At 37.5% G+C, this 17655-nt stretch overlaps 1 protein-coding gene and 1 long non-coding RNA gene across 2 annotated transcripts; one reads left to right on the top strand and one right to left on the bottom strand.

The window, feature by feature from the left end:
* Positions 1–212: 212 nt before the first annotated feature.
* Positions 213–2812, top strand: LOC143876687 (uncharacterized). Its single transcript, XR_013250459.1, has 3 exons — positions 213–845; positions 1062–1259; positions 2330–2812. It is a non-coding gene; the product is annotated as an uncharacterized LOC143876687 (long non-coding RNA).
* A 3401-nt stretch (positions 2813–6213) lies between these two features.
* On the bottom strand, positions 6214–17235 carry LOC143877613 (histone deacetylase HDT1-like). The gene is made up of 10 exons (XM_077379761.1): positions 17088–17235; positions 12260–12330; positions 11941–12154; positions 11794–11811; positions 11625–11672; positions 11355–11527; positions 7272–7349; positions 7079–7175; positions 6697–6829; positions 6214–6543 (listed from the first exon to the last, which is right to left on the bottom strand). The coding sequence occupies exons 1-10, from the start codon at positions 17098–17100 to the stop codon at positions 6480–6482; spliced, it is 909 nt and encodes a 302-aa protein (XP_077235876.1). The 5' UTR covers positions 17101–17235; the 3' UTR covers positions 6214–6479.
* Between the last annotated feature and the right edge of the window lie 420 nt (positions 17236–17655).

Raw genomic sequence — 17655 nt, 5'->3', positions numbered from 1 at the left:
GATGACGCTATTTGTAAAATATCAAACTAGCTGTTTTTATAAAGGGATTTGCTAGCGTCTATCAAAGAAGGCATTTGGCAGATGGGCTGTTGGATGTGAGAGCAGCCACATCATATAATATATATGTAAAACGGAATCCTGGACGACGTGAGAGCGCCATGTGTCACCTCTTCTATTCCTTGAGATTTTTCCAAGGCCAATAAAATAATTCTATCTATATTTCAGCAGAAAATATGTGAGAAAAATATCTCTTCTTTATCAAATCTTTTCAAGCAATATCTCTCAAACTTCCCACAACAGTTTGGCAACTTCCTTTTATATTAAAATATCTTTTCCGTTATAATGTTTCTATTTTCCTTCCACCTCTCTCCATTAGCGGAGGAATTTCTTCCAAATTTTTGGGCATCTCTCTCCTTTTAGCCTAGGGACCAAAAATCTAGGCAAAAAATAGAGGGCAGATTAAAGGAGTATGCCAAAACAAATCAAATTTCCATAAGAATAGGAAAAGATTTGCTTAAACTAACAATTTGCTTTAATTAATGGCAGATTCTCCCTGCGTAAAGGGAAGCCCAAATATTGTGGTTATCAAAAACATTTGCTCCTTCTAATTCCCTATTTACAGTTTACCTCTAGAACCACAATAAACCATCGTCTCCCTAATATAGACAAAAAACCGCCCAAATATTGTGGTTATCAAAAACATTATCCCCTTCTAATTCCCTATTTACAGTTTCCCTCTAGAGCCACAATAAACCATCGTCTCTCTAATATAGACAAAAAACCTCTACTCATAAACTCACTCATCTACTCACTCCCACCCATCACAACCGTCTTTCTCATTGCAGGTATTACCACTCTTTCTTTTTCAGTTTTTTTATTTTTTTTCTTTCTATTTTTGTTCTCAACCAAAGCCATACCCTCTGATTTTTTATTAAATTTTAAAAAAATCAGATTTCTTCTCTATCATCAAATTTACAACACTTTTTACATTTGTGTAATTCCAATTTAAAAAATTGGTTAGTCTAAGGAAATCTGACAAGTCCGTGGATTATGCTCGCCAGTTATCAGATCAATTCTCTTAGGAATGAATGTTGAATGATTGCCACAAGGACACTGCCAGCAACCGTTGCTTTAAAGGAGGGGCTGGTAGTTCTAATCTTCGAAAAGATTACAAAAAATCGCCATATTTTAAGGAGAAAAATCGAGTGATCTACAGAGAAGTTCCCGTGAAAGAAACAACATGCCTTAGGGAGAGACAGGTAAAACACATTGGACACATTGCTACATAATTTCATGTTTTGAACTCATTTTGTGTGTTATAATATTGTTCAATAAGAAGGAATTGTGCACTTCTTTTAGAATTCCGCATATAAATATTGACAATTTTTGTCAGTATTATTTGTTGGGGGAAGGTTATGTCTTTTAGTAATTTGAATTGTTGTCAATATAATGGATCTATAAATTTAATATTTTTGCTCTACTTTGACGCTGCTGACTATTATGGCATTCATCTTCATGTAATGTTTATGTCAATGAGTGATACCTGGATGTTTTCTTTTTCAAAGCATGCTAATGTGAAGAAGATGATCAATGAATTTGTTCGGGAATGTAAGATAGGTTGTGGAAGCTACGGAAAAGTGGAAAGGATTCAATATGATATTCACTTATGGTACACTTCCTTGAAAGTAAGAAAGGCATTAGATCTGCTTAGGCTCCATGAAAATCTTAACTTGGTTTCCAAACATAGTTGACTTCAAAAAAATGAATTCAAACCTTATGTCCATTTTATGAATGCATTTTATTTCATTTTTGAAGATTTCATCTCATCTTTCCGTTAATCATAAAGCCATGTGGCACCCCTTCTATTCTCCGTTTCCTTTCCTCTTAGGATTCTTGAATAGAAATCTTTCAAGTAAAATGGAATCCTACACAACGTGAGTGTGCCAAAATTTCTCTCATCTCTATGAAAAACGAATGTCCAGTGTTCTCTTTCTAAATGCATCCCATATATTTTTCTATCTTAACATCAAAAAGGAACGTGCAGTATTCTTTCTAGACGCATCCCATGTATTTCTCTCTATTAAAAACCAGTGGAATGAGGACTCTGGAATCCTTTCCATATAGAAAAAAATATTAGCTTTGACCGTCTCTTTATCTTCTTCTGTTCTTCGCCTTTAATACCACCTTATCATATCATCTTAGGTTTTTGATCAATCAAGTCCCTTCTAGCACTCTGCTTAGCTAAGCCGTTGATTTTTTATATTTATTTATGGAATGCCTGTTTGACATGAGACCAAGACCATGTGGGTCACCGCATAATGTTTTACAGGATAACCGTTCTTGATTGCATCGATTAAATGGGTCCTACCCACAACGGATGGCCCACGGTCCAACAATGTTGATCATTTGTTTGCTGGGAGGAAGCAATCGGATGGTTGGGATCACACGATCAATGCGGCTTTGTACCCCCTCTAATCACGCTGACGGGCCCATCTAGCTCAAGGGCTATTATTTTCTTCATTTCAAGATTTCCTGATAACACGTATATCCAAACTATTGGAATACTTGAATATATCCAACTCTGAATGGTGTGAGAGGGCAGAGGGACTAAACTATTTTATTGCCCCGTGCACCGCACGGGTGTGCCACTAGTCATGAATGAAGACAAAATCTGCTGAAAAGTGAGCCCATGTGGCTGCTCTCACATGCAAGAGCCCATCAGTGAAATGCCTTCTGCAATGGACATTAGCAAAGCAAAGTAGAAGACTTCTAATGCGAAATCCCTCTTTTCTGTTTTGAATGTAATTTTCATGCCGAGCCCACCAGAAGAATTGTATAGTGACTTTTATTCTGTCTAACAATTACTGGTTTGCAAACTAGAAATAGCTTTATTTAATTTACTTTTAACATTTTTCTAGTCTAACAATTACTGCCGTGTTATTTGAAGCGGCCGCCGGCAGTTTTGGTCCTTCGATGTACCATTGCAAATCGGGGAGCCGGCTCACCCAAAACAATTGGGGAGATGGCTCCAAGGAAGGCGAAGCAATGGGGAGCCGTCTCACCCAAAACAACTGCGGAGAGGGCTTCCAAGGAAGGCGAAGCAGCAGCAACTGAACTGGGGTTCACTTGCCATAATATGCAGCTTCTCTTAGATTGAAATTTTTTTTTAAACATGGGTGGGCCTACCTTGCCCAACGATTTAAATAATTAAATTATTAGGCCACAAACCGTTCAGGTTGGAGTGAGAGGTTTGATTTATGGTAAAAGTGAATTTTTCATGCTGACCATGGATGGCTTGGATCATCCTATGGTGTACCGTACACTTCATTTTGAAAAATATGGGTGGGGCATACAATTAGCCCTTAAATGTTACAAGCGCCCAGAATCAGCTCCATTGGATAATCCTAACCCTTTGATCTAGAGATAAACTACACCATATAGAAGCTTGGATCATGCTATGGTGTGTACCCATTTTGAAAAATATGCGTGGGGCATACAATTGGCCCTTAATGTTACAAGCGCCCAAAATCAGCTCCATTGGATAATCCTAACCCTTTGATCTAGAGATAAACTAAACCATATAGAAATCTCTATAGATTGAAGAGTGAATGGAGATGATTTAAACAATTGTTGGGCCCACCAACTGTTAAGATTGGAGAGAGGGAGAGTTTGTATAGTGTTGTGCCGGCTTCACAACCGGTAGAAGGGGATTTATCCTAGAATGGGTGAAGAAGTTAACGGGATCCGGCCATATTCATTTACATCTTCTTTCTAGAAATTGTGGGGTATTGCATGGTGTCCTAGAATGGGTGAAGAAGTTGGAAGGGGTGGTTTTCTTTCTGGGAATTGTGGGGTATTGCATGGGTGTCCTAGAATGGGTGAAGAAGTTGGAAGGGGTGGTTGTTATCCGAGGTAGGTAAGCTTAGTGACTAAATCCAGGATTATGGAGAATTATGCATTTCATTGTTTAGAAGTGCTTATGACAACTGTGGAATTATGGTAGAATTAGAAAATTTCAGAACCACTACCATACTAATGAAATGTTTGCCAACCATAAAAGTTTTTCCATGGAATATTAGCTTACCCAGAGAGAGGGGAAGGGAGCGGGTGAGGAGAGAATACTACCATACTAATGAAATGTTTGCCAACCATAAAAGTTTTTCCATGGAATATTAGTTTACCCAGAGAGAGGGGAAGGGAGCGGGTGAGGAGACAATTGAGAGGGCATGGATTTTGTTTTGATTGATTTTTATACTTATATTTGTTTTGATGGCAGTGAATTCATTGGTTTTCTATAAAAATGTGATGAAATGAACTGATTTAGGTGCATTTAAATTTATTAATCGGTTCTGCAGATCGGAATGGAGATGCCAGGTCCCCAATGAGAATACATGGTGATTGTAGAAGTGTGTTGGTAGAGCGTAATTCCTTTGCACCGCCGGTGAAGGATCGTCTACTGTCTTTTAACAGTCTCAAATCAAAGTTACCACGCCCCTTGCAGTCAGCTTTTGCAAGGTAATGACGTTCAAAAAAAAAAAAAAAGTGGCAAAGGTAACCATCAGGTTCAATTCACGCTGTCTAAAATAAGTCATATCAGAACTTGTTACGAGAAAACCATTCCCACGATCACATCCCACACGACGTAGAAGTTGCATTTATCTTTTAATATTCTAGAATAGAGGTAAGGTACTGAATCAAGTGTTTCAAAAGTCAAATTCAATCAAGAACTTGCCTAAGAAAAACCTGGGTCAAGCCGTGCAAGTTAAAAATTGATCCAAGAGGTTTTTTACTGACTCAAGTGAGTCAAATGAGTTCTTGATTGACGTAGTAAGACCAGAAATCGGCCGATTCGGATGAAACAATGATTGATCCTGAGAATTTTTGAATCAATGTTTCAGTTGCAGCCCAAACCGGCCAAACCCGGCAGGAGGAGAGGAAACATGCGCTGAGACAGGAATTCGTGTTTTCTACATCACAGAAGTCTTTTGTCCTAACCTTTTTACTTGAGGTTTGGTCTGCGAAGTAGCTGAAAAATAAGGAAAACAAAAACTCTATTTTTGAGTCTTTTCCCTGCTTTACAGCCATTTCTCACCCGCTCGCTCCTCACTCTATCCTCTCAATTCTCTCTTATCCCTTCCATGGAAAAAACTTTCACGGCTGCCAAACATGGCCTAAGGAGAGTGCATATTATGGAAAAAAAATAAGAAGCAAATATGTAGCAGAAAGGAAGATGGGGTTTGAGGGATTCGTAATCTAGCTTCTATGAACCAAGCTTTCTTAACTATGCTAGGTTGGATCCTTCTCGATAACCCTCTTTATCACTCTTTTCACTTTGTTCACAGTTCATGAAAGCAACTGCAGCATTCTTCTTCTTCTGATTCATTTGCGTGAAAGGCAGTTCAAGAAATCTTATTCATTTGCTTGAAAGGCGGTTCATAACTGTTTAGACTAGTAGGTAATGGGCAGAAAACTAATTTGTAGGTGGATACATGGGTTGGTTGCAATTCCCACAGGGGATAGTTTGTAGTTATTATTCATCCCATTATAACAACTGGAATGAGCCCAATGAGGGAAATGCATCTTTAAATTGGAATCTATAAACCGGAAGCAGATTTGGGCCGCCTCATCTTATGGCAGGTTTTGCATGGTAAGATTATAGCAAGGACTACGATTTCATAGCTAGATGAGAACCGATGCAGCCCTATCTCTTAGAAATTAACTCGGGCTCAAGTTATATTTAAAGCTAATATTTCCAAAAAACATAGCTAACCTTTTGTACTTCCTAGAGGGAGTGTCAAAGCCTCAAGTTGAAACTTAATTTTAATGGCAACTCGGTGCAGATCATATGATCCGAGACCATCATGGGAATCTTAAAACTCGTTATAAGATTTTTATTCACAGCCACACTAGTTATAATATGAAATCAATTGCTTTAAAAGAAAGGCTGGTTTTACATGATCTTTATAAGCAGATTAGAGTGAATGGCAATTCAGAAAGAGCAAGAACGAATATCAACCACAAGGGCAACACAACCACCCATCCTTTTAGCATCTGTGGGATGGTATTACCTTTTGTTGCTCCCAGTCTTTTGTTGTTACCTTTTGTTGTTCCCAGTCTCAAAATCTTATAAGAGGCCACAGCCACATTCTAACGATAGCTTTCCCAGCAGCATAGTAGAGAGAGAGAGAGAGAGAGAGACCATATATTAACATCTTAGCAGAAAAGGCAGAAATTCACTATATTATCAGAGAAAAATCTGACAAAAAACCTCCCTCTCAACCCCGATATTAAGGTGCCATATGTTTTTCAACAAACATCACAACTTTACCAAAATAACACTTGAGCAAACATCAAATAGTCACTGTAAACAGAATAAGTCCACAGGACCTAGCGGGACGAACTACTTCTTATAAGGAGCCACTTACTAATCCATAACTTCAAAGAACAGCCTGCAAAACTTGAAAGAAACGAAAATTCCATCACTTGCCAGCACTGTGCTTAGCCTTGTTATGGGATTGTAAGGCACCATCAGAGTTGAAACTCCTGTATGACAAATATAACCGTATTTGGAGGTTTTAGAAACTTGAACAACAACACCTATCTCTATTGTTAATGTGGATACACTAATCATAACAAGGTACAAAACGAAACAAAGTACAAAAACAAGTGCAAAAGGAATAGAACACGAGAACGTACTTGTTACAAGGCTTGCAAGAGAATTGGCCACCAGATTTTGGGGTTTGGGGCTTAGACTTGTCGCTATTTGGAGGTGTCTTAGCAGCCGGCTTCGAAGGGTAAGGAGTAGCTGTGTGCCCACCTTTCTTGCCACCTACAGTTTACTAGACCATTAATAACATGTATGTAGTATTCGAACTCAAATTATAGAAACCCAATATCAGATCTCTACGTGAGATCTCAAAATTTAATACCCAGAGATTGCGAGGACCAAAGATGCTCTAACATTCACATACATAGATTTCAGAGTTGCACTCCTCGCATAGAGGAATTTGACATTTTTTCACATTGTTTAAAATAAATAGCTTGTTAAATAGTCACATACAAGGTAATGTAGCCATACCTGTCTTCTGGCCTGCGGGGGTAACCAGTTTGGCCTTCTTGTCAGGAACAGGAGTCTTAGCAGATGGCTCTGCAGGTCTCTTCTTGCTTGGTCCGGCCTTCACAAAATGGAAAACAGGCATATGGCAAAAGAAGGTTTAACCATATCCACAAATTCAATAAGGAGCTTAACTAGGGAGGCATTGTCAACATACCTTCTTAGGTGTAGCTTCATCTTCCTCCTCGGAGCTTTCATCCTCATCATCACTTGGGTCTTCTACTCCAAGAATGTCCTGTAACAGAATCCATCATAAAAATGAGGGTTGTCAGCACATGATGAAAAAATGAGGGTTGTCAGCACATACACCACTAAAGTTCTACAAAATAGCAACTAGAAACATTAAAAAAAGGCATTTTAATAAGACAAAAAGGGTGTTTGAGAAATTAAAATAGCAGAGTGATATCGGCACAAACATGTTTTGACAAAGGGGATAAGAACTTCCATATCCATGCAATATTTTACAGCGCTGGTGAATGGGGCCGGTATGTTTCTATGAGAGTTTAAGAAAGCAGAAGACAAGGAGATCCTCTTTCTCCTTTTTTATTCATTTTAATTATGGCAGCTCTAAGTCTACTAATTTCTAAAACAGAAGGGGCTATATCAAGCCATTCAAAAAAAAAAAGGAAGGGGGATTTATCAAAGGTCTAGAACCTTGTAAAAATCCCAGGCCAATGTCTCACCTTCAGTTTGCCGACAACTATTATATTTCTGGAAAAGAGTAGTAACGGAGAAAATGTTTGAAAAGACTTTTCAGATGGTTTGAGATGCTATCAGGGTTAAGGATTATCCTCTCAAGCATATATCCACACCATGTTTTTCAATGATAGTGAATTGGGCCCGGGTGGGTTTCTTTGGGAGTTTGAGAGCATAAGAAAGGGTGATCCTCTTTCAACTTATTTATTCGTTTTAATAGTGGACGCTCTAAGTCTACTTATTTCCAAGGCAAAAGAATGGGTTTAATCAGGACTAAGGATTAACTTCACAGAAAGCTTGATAGTATGCAGAATTAAGTGTTGGAACACATTTTGGTGTCAGGCCGTAGGAAAGAATAATTGCCCATCACCAACCTTGGACTGCCCTATGATATGGAGTATCTCAAGCAGCATTTTGGCATTCAACAGTGGAAAGAATCAAAAGAAACTAGCCTCTTGGAAAAAGCACTTATCAAATAGGGGCAATATCACTCATTAAGGCGGGCATTGGCAAACCCTCTAGTATACTTTTTGTCCTTATATAAAACCCCTTCATAGTGGCAAAGCAAATAAAGAAGTTACGAAGAGATTTCTTGTGGCAAGGAAAGGGAGGCCAACAAGAAGTTTAAAACACCTTATGAATGGGAAGAAAATCTGCAGATTAAAGAAACAAGGTGGCACTGGAATTGGAAGGATAAGATGCCTTATTGCACAAAATTATAGGGGAAACAAGGTGGCACTGGAATTGGAAGGATAAGATGCCTTATTGCACAAAATTATAGGGGAAACAAGGTGGCATTGGAATTCGAAGGATAAGATGCCTTATTGCACAAAATTATTGGGGATAAATACGGGTGGGGGTGGGGATTGGGAGAGAAGGAAACAATCATTGGGAAAAGGTTCGGGCGTATAGAAATCCAATGGTAGCTTTAGATCTTTGTTTAGTCCTTCATTAGATTTAGAGTGGAGAGGAGATAGGGGGGAAGGTTCTTGGTAGATCTGTGGCTAGGCGAGTATCCAATATGCCACACATTTCCGAAGGGTTTGAAAATTATCTGAAGGATCCTCTAGTCATAAAAGGCGACTAGGCAAACGTCATAGCTTTGGCCAAGAGCAAAGCAGCGGGTCCTTAGAAATTAGCAAGTATATATATGTGAAATTAGAGACTTATGCTTAAAAATATCTCCAGAAATTCATTATGAGTTGAGGCCAGTGACAAAACAAGATAAATTGAATAAAAAGGAGCGAAGCAGAATGTGAGGGTGATTGTCAACTCAATTATATCAGACGAAGTGAGGTTAGTCATAGTGGGAGGGAGTTTGGGGAAGTCGACCCCCCTTGGGGACGCCTTGTGCCTTTTGTGTTTTATGTAGAAACATTTTTCTTTTAAAAAATTGTTATTTTTGAAAAAAATAAAATAAAAGGGATGAATCACCTTGTATTCCACCATTTAACCAGCTGCCAAAAGCTTTTTTTTAAAAAAAAACACTCAGCAACCAATTAGAAAAGTGTAAAACAAGAAGACTCATCCCATCATCAAAAGATGGTCGGGCATATATCAGGACCCTGAAAAACATAATCTGTTAACCACATAATGAAAAATGAAAATACAATTATTCAAAAAATGCCAAGATGATGTCCCACAAGGCACATCCAAATAAAATCAAAACATTTTGTAGACGAACACTTGATATTTTCAACCTGTAACCTGGACACTTGAGATTTGACACAGGTGTCCAAGGTGTCCATTATAGGAACCTCAAAAAATCCTAATATGGGAGCACTTCTGTCCGTACAAAGAATTAAAATATGAAAAAAGTAAACAAATTTAAAAATAAAATATTAAAGAAATTTTTAAAATGCATATGAAAAATGCATATGAACTATTGAGTAATGACTTTGGAATTGTCAAACAATTTCAGCTTATAATTCGATGATTGGAATGTTTGAGTAATTTCTAAAATAAAAAACTAAACTAACTAAGTACCAAGGAGTAACTATTTATTAACAATTATTCTAAGCAACTAAATTACTAAACAGTCAACAGTCAGAACTCAATGGTGTTGGTAATACTAATACCTGCGCATTCACAGTTCAATATATTAGATAAAATCAATAATTTATAACATATAATAACGATCAAGAAAAGAGATTGCGCTATTGCAGCCTGTATAGTGCATTCATTGGCATTCATTGAATAAATTCGACAATCAACATTTGAATTTTGATTAATATGTAAATACAATACAAATTGCTTGAAATTAAAAGTTTTAAAGCCAACAAGGAAGGAATAGTAAGAGTCATACCCTAAGGTTCCGTTCAGTTGTGTTCCTCGGATCAGGAAACCCGAGGAAACAATGGCAAGAAAAGAAAAGAAACAAACAAGAAAATATGTTGTTCGGTTAAAAGGAAACAGGAAAGGTGATGGCTGCAGACGGCGATATGAGAGAGAGAGAGAGAGAGAGAGAGAGAGAGAGAGAGTGTGTGTGAGTAAGAGAGACGAGTGGCAAAGAGCAGTGGTGGGTAAGGGGCAGATGGCAGAGACAGAGAAACAGAGAACCCATTGCCCACTTGCGGAAAATGGAAATGGAAACAACGCCACGATGGATTTTTTGGAAAGTCAGCGGAAAATAGTGAAAATCCACATTGGCACTCGGACTACAACTGAACGCGTGGTCAATGGATTATGATGGAAAATAAACATATTTTCAGCAAAAAACAAGTCAATTAAACGGTGACTAAATGCACATAGCATGGTAACACTAAACAGTCATGAGCTAAGTAAGACAGACTCTTTTCTTAATTAACTTGAAACCCTCTTCTTAAAGAAAAGTATATGTTATTAAGCTTAGAACATATTAACTTGAAGATAAGTAAGCTAAAACCATATGAATTTACAATTTCGTGTTAAACACCTCACTAAGAGTCCGTTTGGATACCCAGAAGAATTGGATTTCTCGCATTTGGTAGCCCTTTTTGCGTTGAGATTTGGATCTGGATCAAATCCTTAGATTTCCAAATCAGCTACAACAGTGGAAAAAAATTGATTTCCAAATATGTTGTGCAAAACAGTATTTGAAAATCCGTTTATGGGAGAATTTCTTTCACCCTCTCTGCTCCTCGACCTCTCCCCTCCATTAGCAACATGTGCATGAGGATGATCGATTTATTTTGTATCCAAAAGCCAAATTCAAATACAAATACAAAAAATGACGTATCCAAACAGGCCCTAAAGGTGTTGTATACGTGGACTTTGAATTTCAAGTGTCAGAAGTGGGACACCTTTAAATGGAGTGTTAAGTGTCTGATGCTTTTGATTATGTCATCCCGACACTCATCCAGTGTGTTTAAGTAGAAAATTTCAACTGGCATTATAATAAATTAATAAACCAGTTAAGTTTCTTTTCGTATGATATCAACTCATGATTAAAGAAACTATCAATCATTTACAAGAGGATGATTGGTGATTAGATGATTAAACTAATAAGAAGAAGTTTGTGAGCAGATAGGTTTCCTTTCTTCTTTAGAGGAAAAAAGTAGTATACCTCATCATCTGATTCATCTTCCTCAGATTCTTCTTCTTCTTCTTCAACCTCATCATCCTCGTCAGCTTTTTTCGGTTCCACAAGTTTCACCTTCTTAGCAGCTGATGATTCGGGTTTTGCAGCATTAGCTTTATCCATGGTAGGTTTAGCCTGCTCCTTGGCCTCGGGCTTGCCTAAATGGTGAAAGAGAAACCAGATGTGTTTATCACAAAAAAGTAGTGCTGATATACGTTTTAATGAATTTAATGGATACAGGAAGCAATTGGATACCATTTTCCTTAGCCATAATCGGAATATCCTCCTCTTCAGAATCAGATTCTGGAATTTGAAATTGAATCAGAAATTATATGTTGGTATCGTGAAAAGTAGTACTTGGACAGGATCCATAATTTTAAAACTATAACAGAAAACGGAAAGCTATTTAAACTTCAAGACTTACCGGTGAAGGCATCAGACTTGACGAAGAGAAGAAACCACGGTCAAGGAAACCAATCAACTAAGAAAAATTTATGCAATATCCAAGTGAAACAGAAGTACTTAATACACCTAAAACTAGCAACTGGAAGTAAACAATGTAAAGGATATTCTTCCTGAATTATAGTTTTGTAACCACAGAAATGGACACTCCCATTCTTCCAACTGTGAGATAGTTCAAAGTCTTTCTCAAAGACCAGATCAAATGAAATTTGAGCACAGGTTTCTGATGAAAGCGTTCCAAGAACCAATTTCTGATCCCCAACCTTCACATAAAGGCGAATAGGCTCACTTGTTCTCTCCTTTTTGGAGTCCCCTAGTGATGCCTACATAATGGCAGTATAACATTTAATTGGAGATCAGATATTTAGTGAAGGCAATGAAAACTGAGTTACAGAATCAAAGAAAAAAATGTTGGACTTGATAACTACCTGTGAGAGATGCAGATATTTATCAAAACCAGGCTCGCACTTAAGGGGCTCCCCGGCTTTAACTTCAACACCTAGAAATCATAACAAGATTATCAGATAAATAGCTTCACCAACAAAACCCGTATCATAGACGACAAATTTTAAAAAAAAATCAAAACATTAATATGTTCCTGCGTATAACATCAATTCATAAAATTATACAGCACGGGACATCAGTACATTAAGCCCTCTAGTTTCTTCTTTTCATTTAAAAAAAATCATACAGCAGAGTTTAAAAAAACTCAAACTCAACGGGACAGCTTTGGTACCCATACACATAGATACATGTAGGGTATTCCTGAAGACCATACACATGTAGCTGAGCATCAGGGGTTAAAGCAACTCAGACAAGTAGGGAAACATATATAATTATCTATGGATATACTTAGAATAGGCATCAACTTTTCTTGACTGCTCAGAAAAAAGATTGAAAGAGTAAGAATATTATTATATAATCTCAAACCACTACAGTTTGAAAGAGAGTGTCACTATGTGATCTCCTAGCAGTTTTAGGTATAAACTGTTTAAAAAAGTTTGATTAAAAAAGTGTGAACCAAGACAAGAGCACAGCTAATGTAAAACCAATTTGGCTGGCAAGTCAATGACTGACACATCAAGTTAATGAAACTACAAGAGCACAGCTAAGGTAAAACCAATTTGGCTGGCAAGTCAATGACTGACACATCAAGTTAATGAAACTCAGGCCATTCAAAGGTTTGTTTATTGATTCAAATGGCAAAAGTTTGACTTGGATGAGAATCCAGACAAGGTAAATCTGAGTCCGCTTGAGAAAGTCAATGACTGACTAAGACTCTAAGAGAGTTTTTAAACAATGGTACAACTTAGAGTACAATAGTGACAAGGATTCACAAAGTGAAAGCCACTTAGCATAAGAACCTCAATGTCAACGAAAAGAGCAAGATTATAGGAATCCATGTCATGTTACCACGTCATTCTTCCGAAGTATAGGCAACGTCTTACCACATGAACTATATATAAAGCAGAAAAAATCCTAATCTAGATGCACATATTTTTCCCATTTAAAAACCAAAAGAATCGCAAGGTAAACAAAATATCTTGCAAGGCCGAAGGAAGAGTATATGGATCATTTGTTTGTTGATAGCAATATGGCGAGTGATCTTTAGAGTTATTTCGCCGCCTACTTAGAGGTTCCTTTGATTGAGAACTAGTCCATCACTGCCAGGCTAGTTTAATGGTTTTAATAGTTTGATCTGTCAAGGAGAAAAAGAAAAAACATGTTTTGGCTTTGCTTTGAAACTTGTCCCTTTTCTCATTAAATGGGAGATACGGAAGGAGAGATGCACTTGGCGCACGAAGATAAGTTTAATACTCTAGTTGTATTATTGGAGTATTAATGATGTGATGTAAGGTCATTTAAAAAAAATGATGTGAGGTAAGGTGCTCTCTAGCTCCTTCACTCCTGCATCTAATTGCACACTCTATAAAGACTGGGCTCTTCGTGAAATCGACATTAGTACTAATCCGATGAATAGGCAGCATGCTTTCCAAGTGAAACGGATCAGGAGAGATGAAGGCAAGATGAATACAAATGTCGCTTCCAAGGGCAATCCTGGTATTTCTAGCAGGGCGGAGTCATTAGAAACCACAAAAGTAAGTTAATGTTTGCTTTTTCCCATTACTATAATGTTGACACTAACTTGCAGGCAGAGACTAGAAGCATGTTAGGTCTTGCGTACTGCACAGCCATTGGACTTTCTAAATTTGGTTGAAATCATATAAAAAAATTTTGGCTTATGTGATTATGGATAAGAAGGAACCTCCTAGTCTATAAAATACCATCAGTAGAAACTTCACTCTCTTATTTCAGAGCTAAAACAGAGATCGTCTCACCAAATTAGAGAGGCTGACCAGGTAGCCAATTCTCTTGCTAATTTCGTCCGTAAGGACATAGATAATCATACATACTTGCACTGGAAAGATCTACCTAGAATAGGTGAATAACTAGGGGTGCTATAACATGTGATTTTTTGGGTATTCCTAGCATACATTGTAAATAATTGCCTTATTGCATTGGGTTTGAGGTGAGGTGGTATTCCTCCCTCTTGTAATTCTTTTTTCCAATTAATGGAACTTCTAGAGCCGTCTCGGGTCCCTAGATAAATTACTTAAGTTAAAAAATATCTTGTTTCATGCATTTTGGCAAAAAAAACGAATACGATATTCCGATTCATATTCAAGTAGCCAGTTCAATGTTTATAACTCCAATAAAAGAGAAGCATTTCTACCGATGTTTCAAAAGACAGATGTAGGTCAAAACACGGCTCAACCAAATCCTAGTCAACTCGGAGTTTTGATTGACTTTGTTGGGCAAAATGCGGACTTGGACAATGACGCGGCCAAGGTAAAAAGGAATCGACTCAGTCGAGTCAACGATGATACCGGGGGGGGGGGGGGAGTTTTGAAACTATGATTTCTACAACTGAAATACATGGAATCCAATTTTCATTTTCACAGTGATTTGAGAAGGAAAATCATTTATCACATCTGAAATAAATAATGGCCCAAAAAATCACATCAGAAGCATATGATGTTGGATAGTCACTTGACTCAAATATACAACTTAACCCTTTGAGAGGCTAGATAATATGTAAAACACCAAATGAAGTAGTGAAATGAATAACAATGAAAACTTCTACCAGTGCTTGAGGCCTAAGTTTGAGAAATGAACAACAACATTATCACAAGTATGCACAAAATGAAGCTAAACAACAAAGTGGCATCTAGTCGAGCCAAGTTCAAAAATGCATACTCCTAGGGATGAGGCTCAAGTGACGACAAACAAAAGCCTGATCACAGAACTACATAAACTACCAAAATAGTGGATAGCTTACAAAGAATATATACTTCATTGCACGGATTCAAGAGGAACAATGACCAAAACAAAGATCAAAGAGTAACATAAACAATGTCAACAGAGAATACCATATGAAAGTGAAATAAGGTAAAAGTAAAAAAGAACCCCTATGAAAGATGGGAAAACAATGCTCCTGCGTATGTTCAGTGTGAAAAATAATCACAAGTAGAGCCTGGCCCATAAAGGAGAATAGGAGCAAAAAATGATACATAGGGTATCGGTTGGAAGTGTACGATGATCCAAGAATCTTCTTTGAGGAAAGGCAGAAAATTAAATAAAAAAATCCAAATTTTAAGTCTACAATAAGGGAAGTAACAGACCAGAAAATAGGGGGGAAATGCCAACAATGGACGCTGGATGAAGTGAAAGTGATAAAATAGTTCAAAACAAAATGTTAGAAATGCTAACAAAATCAAAATCCAGATAAAATATTTGTAGAAACTGCAAATAAAGCAAAGAGGAAAAACCAAACCCCCGTTACAAAAACACAATAAAAATCCATGGCTCATTAATCAAGCTTATATGCACCAAGATAGGAAAGAGACACCAAAAAAGAACCACTACCACGGAGAAACAATGGGAGTTCCATAACAAGCAGTACGCAACGCGCGCGTACACATTTAAGTATATAAATCTCAGCTCAGATTGAGTATCAGTGACAAAAATTTGCATCAGTCGCACACAGGCATAGAGGCAAGCAGGCAAACTACAAATAAATGAAGCATATGAAGTGAAAGTCGCAATTAACATGGCACAAAGCCATTTGTGTGAGGAAGGGCAAAAACCAGGTAAGAATGAGAGAAGAGCATAGAGTGCAAGTCGATGAAAGGCTTAAATGTACCTAGGATGTTTAAAGTTAAAACAATTGCCCAAAGGATACAAGATTGAAATGACATAAAGAAAAAAGCTAAATTTTCTAGAAATAAAGCATATCCAATACTTGTATCCTTCAGGCAATTGTTTTAACTTTAAATAATGGTGAAACCAATAAAGAAAGAAATAGGTGAAACCAATACAGAAAGAAATAGGCTAAACCAATACAGAAAGAAATACAATTATAATATATACAAATGCCTGCCCGAAGTACCGGATGTAAGAAGAAAGACACAGACTGCCCAAAAAGCTATTAGGTAATAAAAATGCCTACAAACTGGATAAAAGCTCAGTTCCGTAAAATCCAGATTTTCTAAGAGAAGGTCCTGATGATCAGTGTAAACTACACATAGAACATAGAATAACGCAAACGCCTAAAAGTTATATGACATAAAGTAAAACCCAATTAAAAAACCACATTCCCGTCAGTTGACACACAGTATAACCAGGTTGAAGAAATACAGTAGCAACCAAAAAGGAATTGCAACATAGAATAAGCAATAAACTAGAAGCAACAAGCATCCATCAACTACTATAAAGGCATAAACACTCTCAAACAACAACAGGAGCAATGAAGGAAACACAAGGCATGAAAATACCATACGCAATAAACTAAACAAGTAGTCATATTATTAATAATTATCAAGCATAAGTAAGAAAATGGAGTCAAAGGAGAAAAGGAACAATCGAACAATCAAAGAACAAAATCATCCGATAGAACTAGATTGAAAACCATACTGACAATATATAGACAGATAATAGAGGATAAAAGAAGAAAATAAGGAAGGTAAAACAAATCCCCTGACGGAAATAAATAACAAAAATAGCCCAGCCCTGTCAAATACAAAAGAAACAGCATGTAAATACTCTGAGGAACGAAGATAAACCCATAAAGTCCACTGATCTGGAAAAAATGGGCATAAGTGAACTAGTTTAGAGATTGAAACCACGATGATTAAGAAAAAAATCGATAAGGAATACGTTCAGGGGAAAAATGCGATGGATTGATGAGATGATTACCCCAAAACTCCATCGATTGAAACTAAGAAGAGAGGAGAGAGGGTTAGGGTTTCCTGAGAGAGAAGGGTTTTGAAATGCCGCAGCTAGTGAGGAAATGTGCTAGGGTTTAGACGAGCCTTTTAAAGCCCCTCTCTCTCTCTCTCTCTCTCTCTCTCACACACACACACACACACAAAAGAGCGGGTCGAGGAACAAGTGGGGACCACTTTTTGTACGATCTAAACCATTCATTTGTTAATCACTGGTATAAAATAGCTTCGACCATTCAAATTCTATTTAAAATGAAGGCTTTTGAAAGTAGAAAAGTCGTACAAATCGGACTTTCGAATTGTCTGATGCGTGAGATTTACGATCTATGGCCCAAACATTGTACGGCCTGACAGATGAATGGTTTTGGATCATCAAAGTGATGGGGCCCAGTTGTACATTTTTTCTAACAATGTGCCTAGACCTGACAAAAACGACCCGTGCCCGCGGGTCGACCCGACCCACCCGCAAATTTGCGGGCACGGATCTGAGTTTTAGTGACCCGTCAAAACTAACCCGCGGGTGACCCAACCCGCAAAAA

This window comes from Tasmannia lanceolata, unplaced genomic scaffold (genome assembly GCF_043159265.1).
Source record: "Tasmannia lanceolata isolate RefF3 unplaced genomic scaffold, GAP_Taslan_0.1 ptg000005l, whole genome shotgun sequence".
Classification (NCBI taxonomy): domain Eukaryota; kingdom Viridiplantae; phylum Streptophyta; class Magnoliopsida; order Canellales; family Winteraceae; genus Tasmannia; species Tasmannia lanceolata.
The sequence above is the reverse complement of the archived record's forward strand: the minus strand, read 5'-3'. Positions and strand labels throughout refer to the sequence as shown.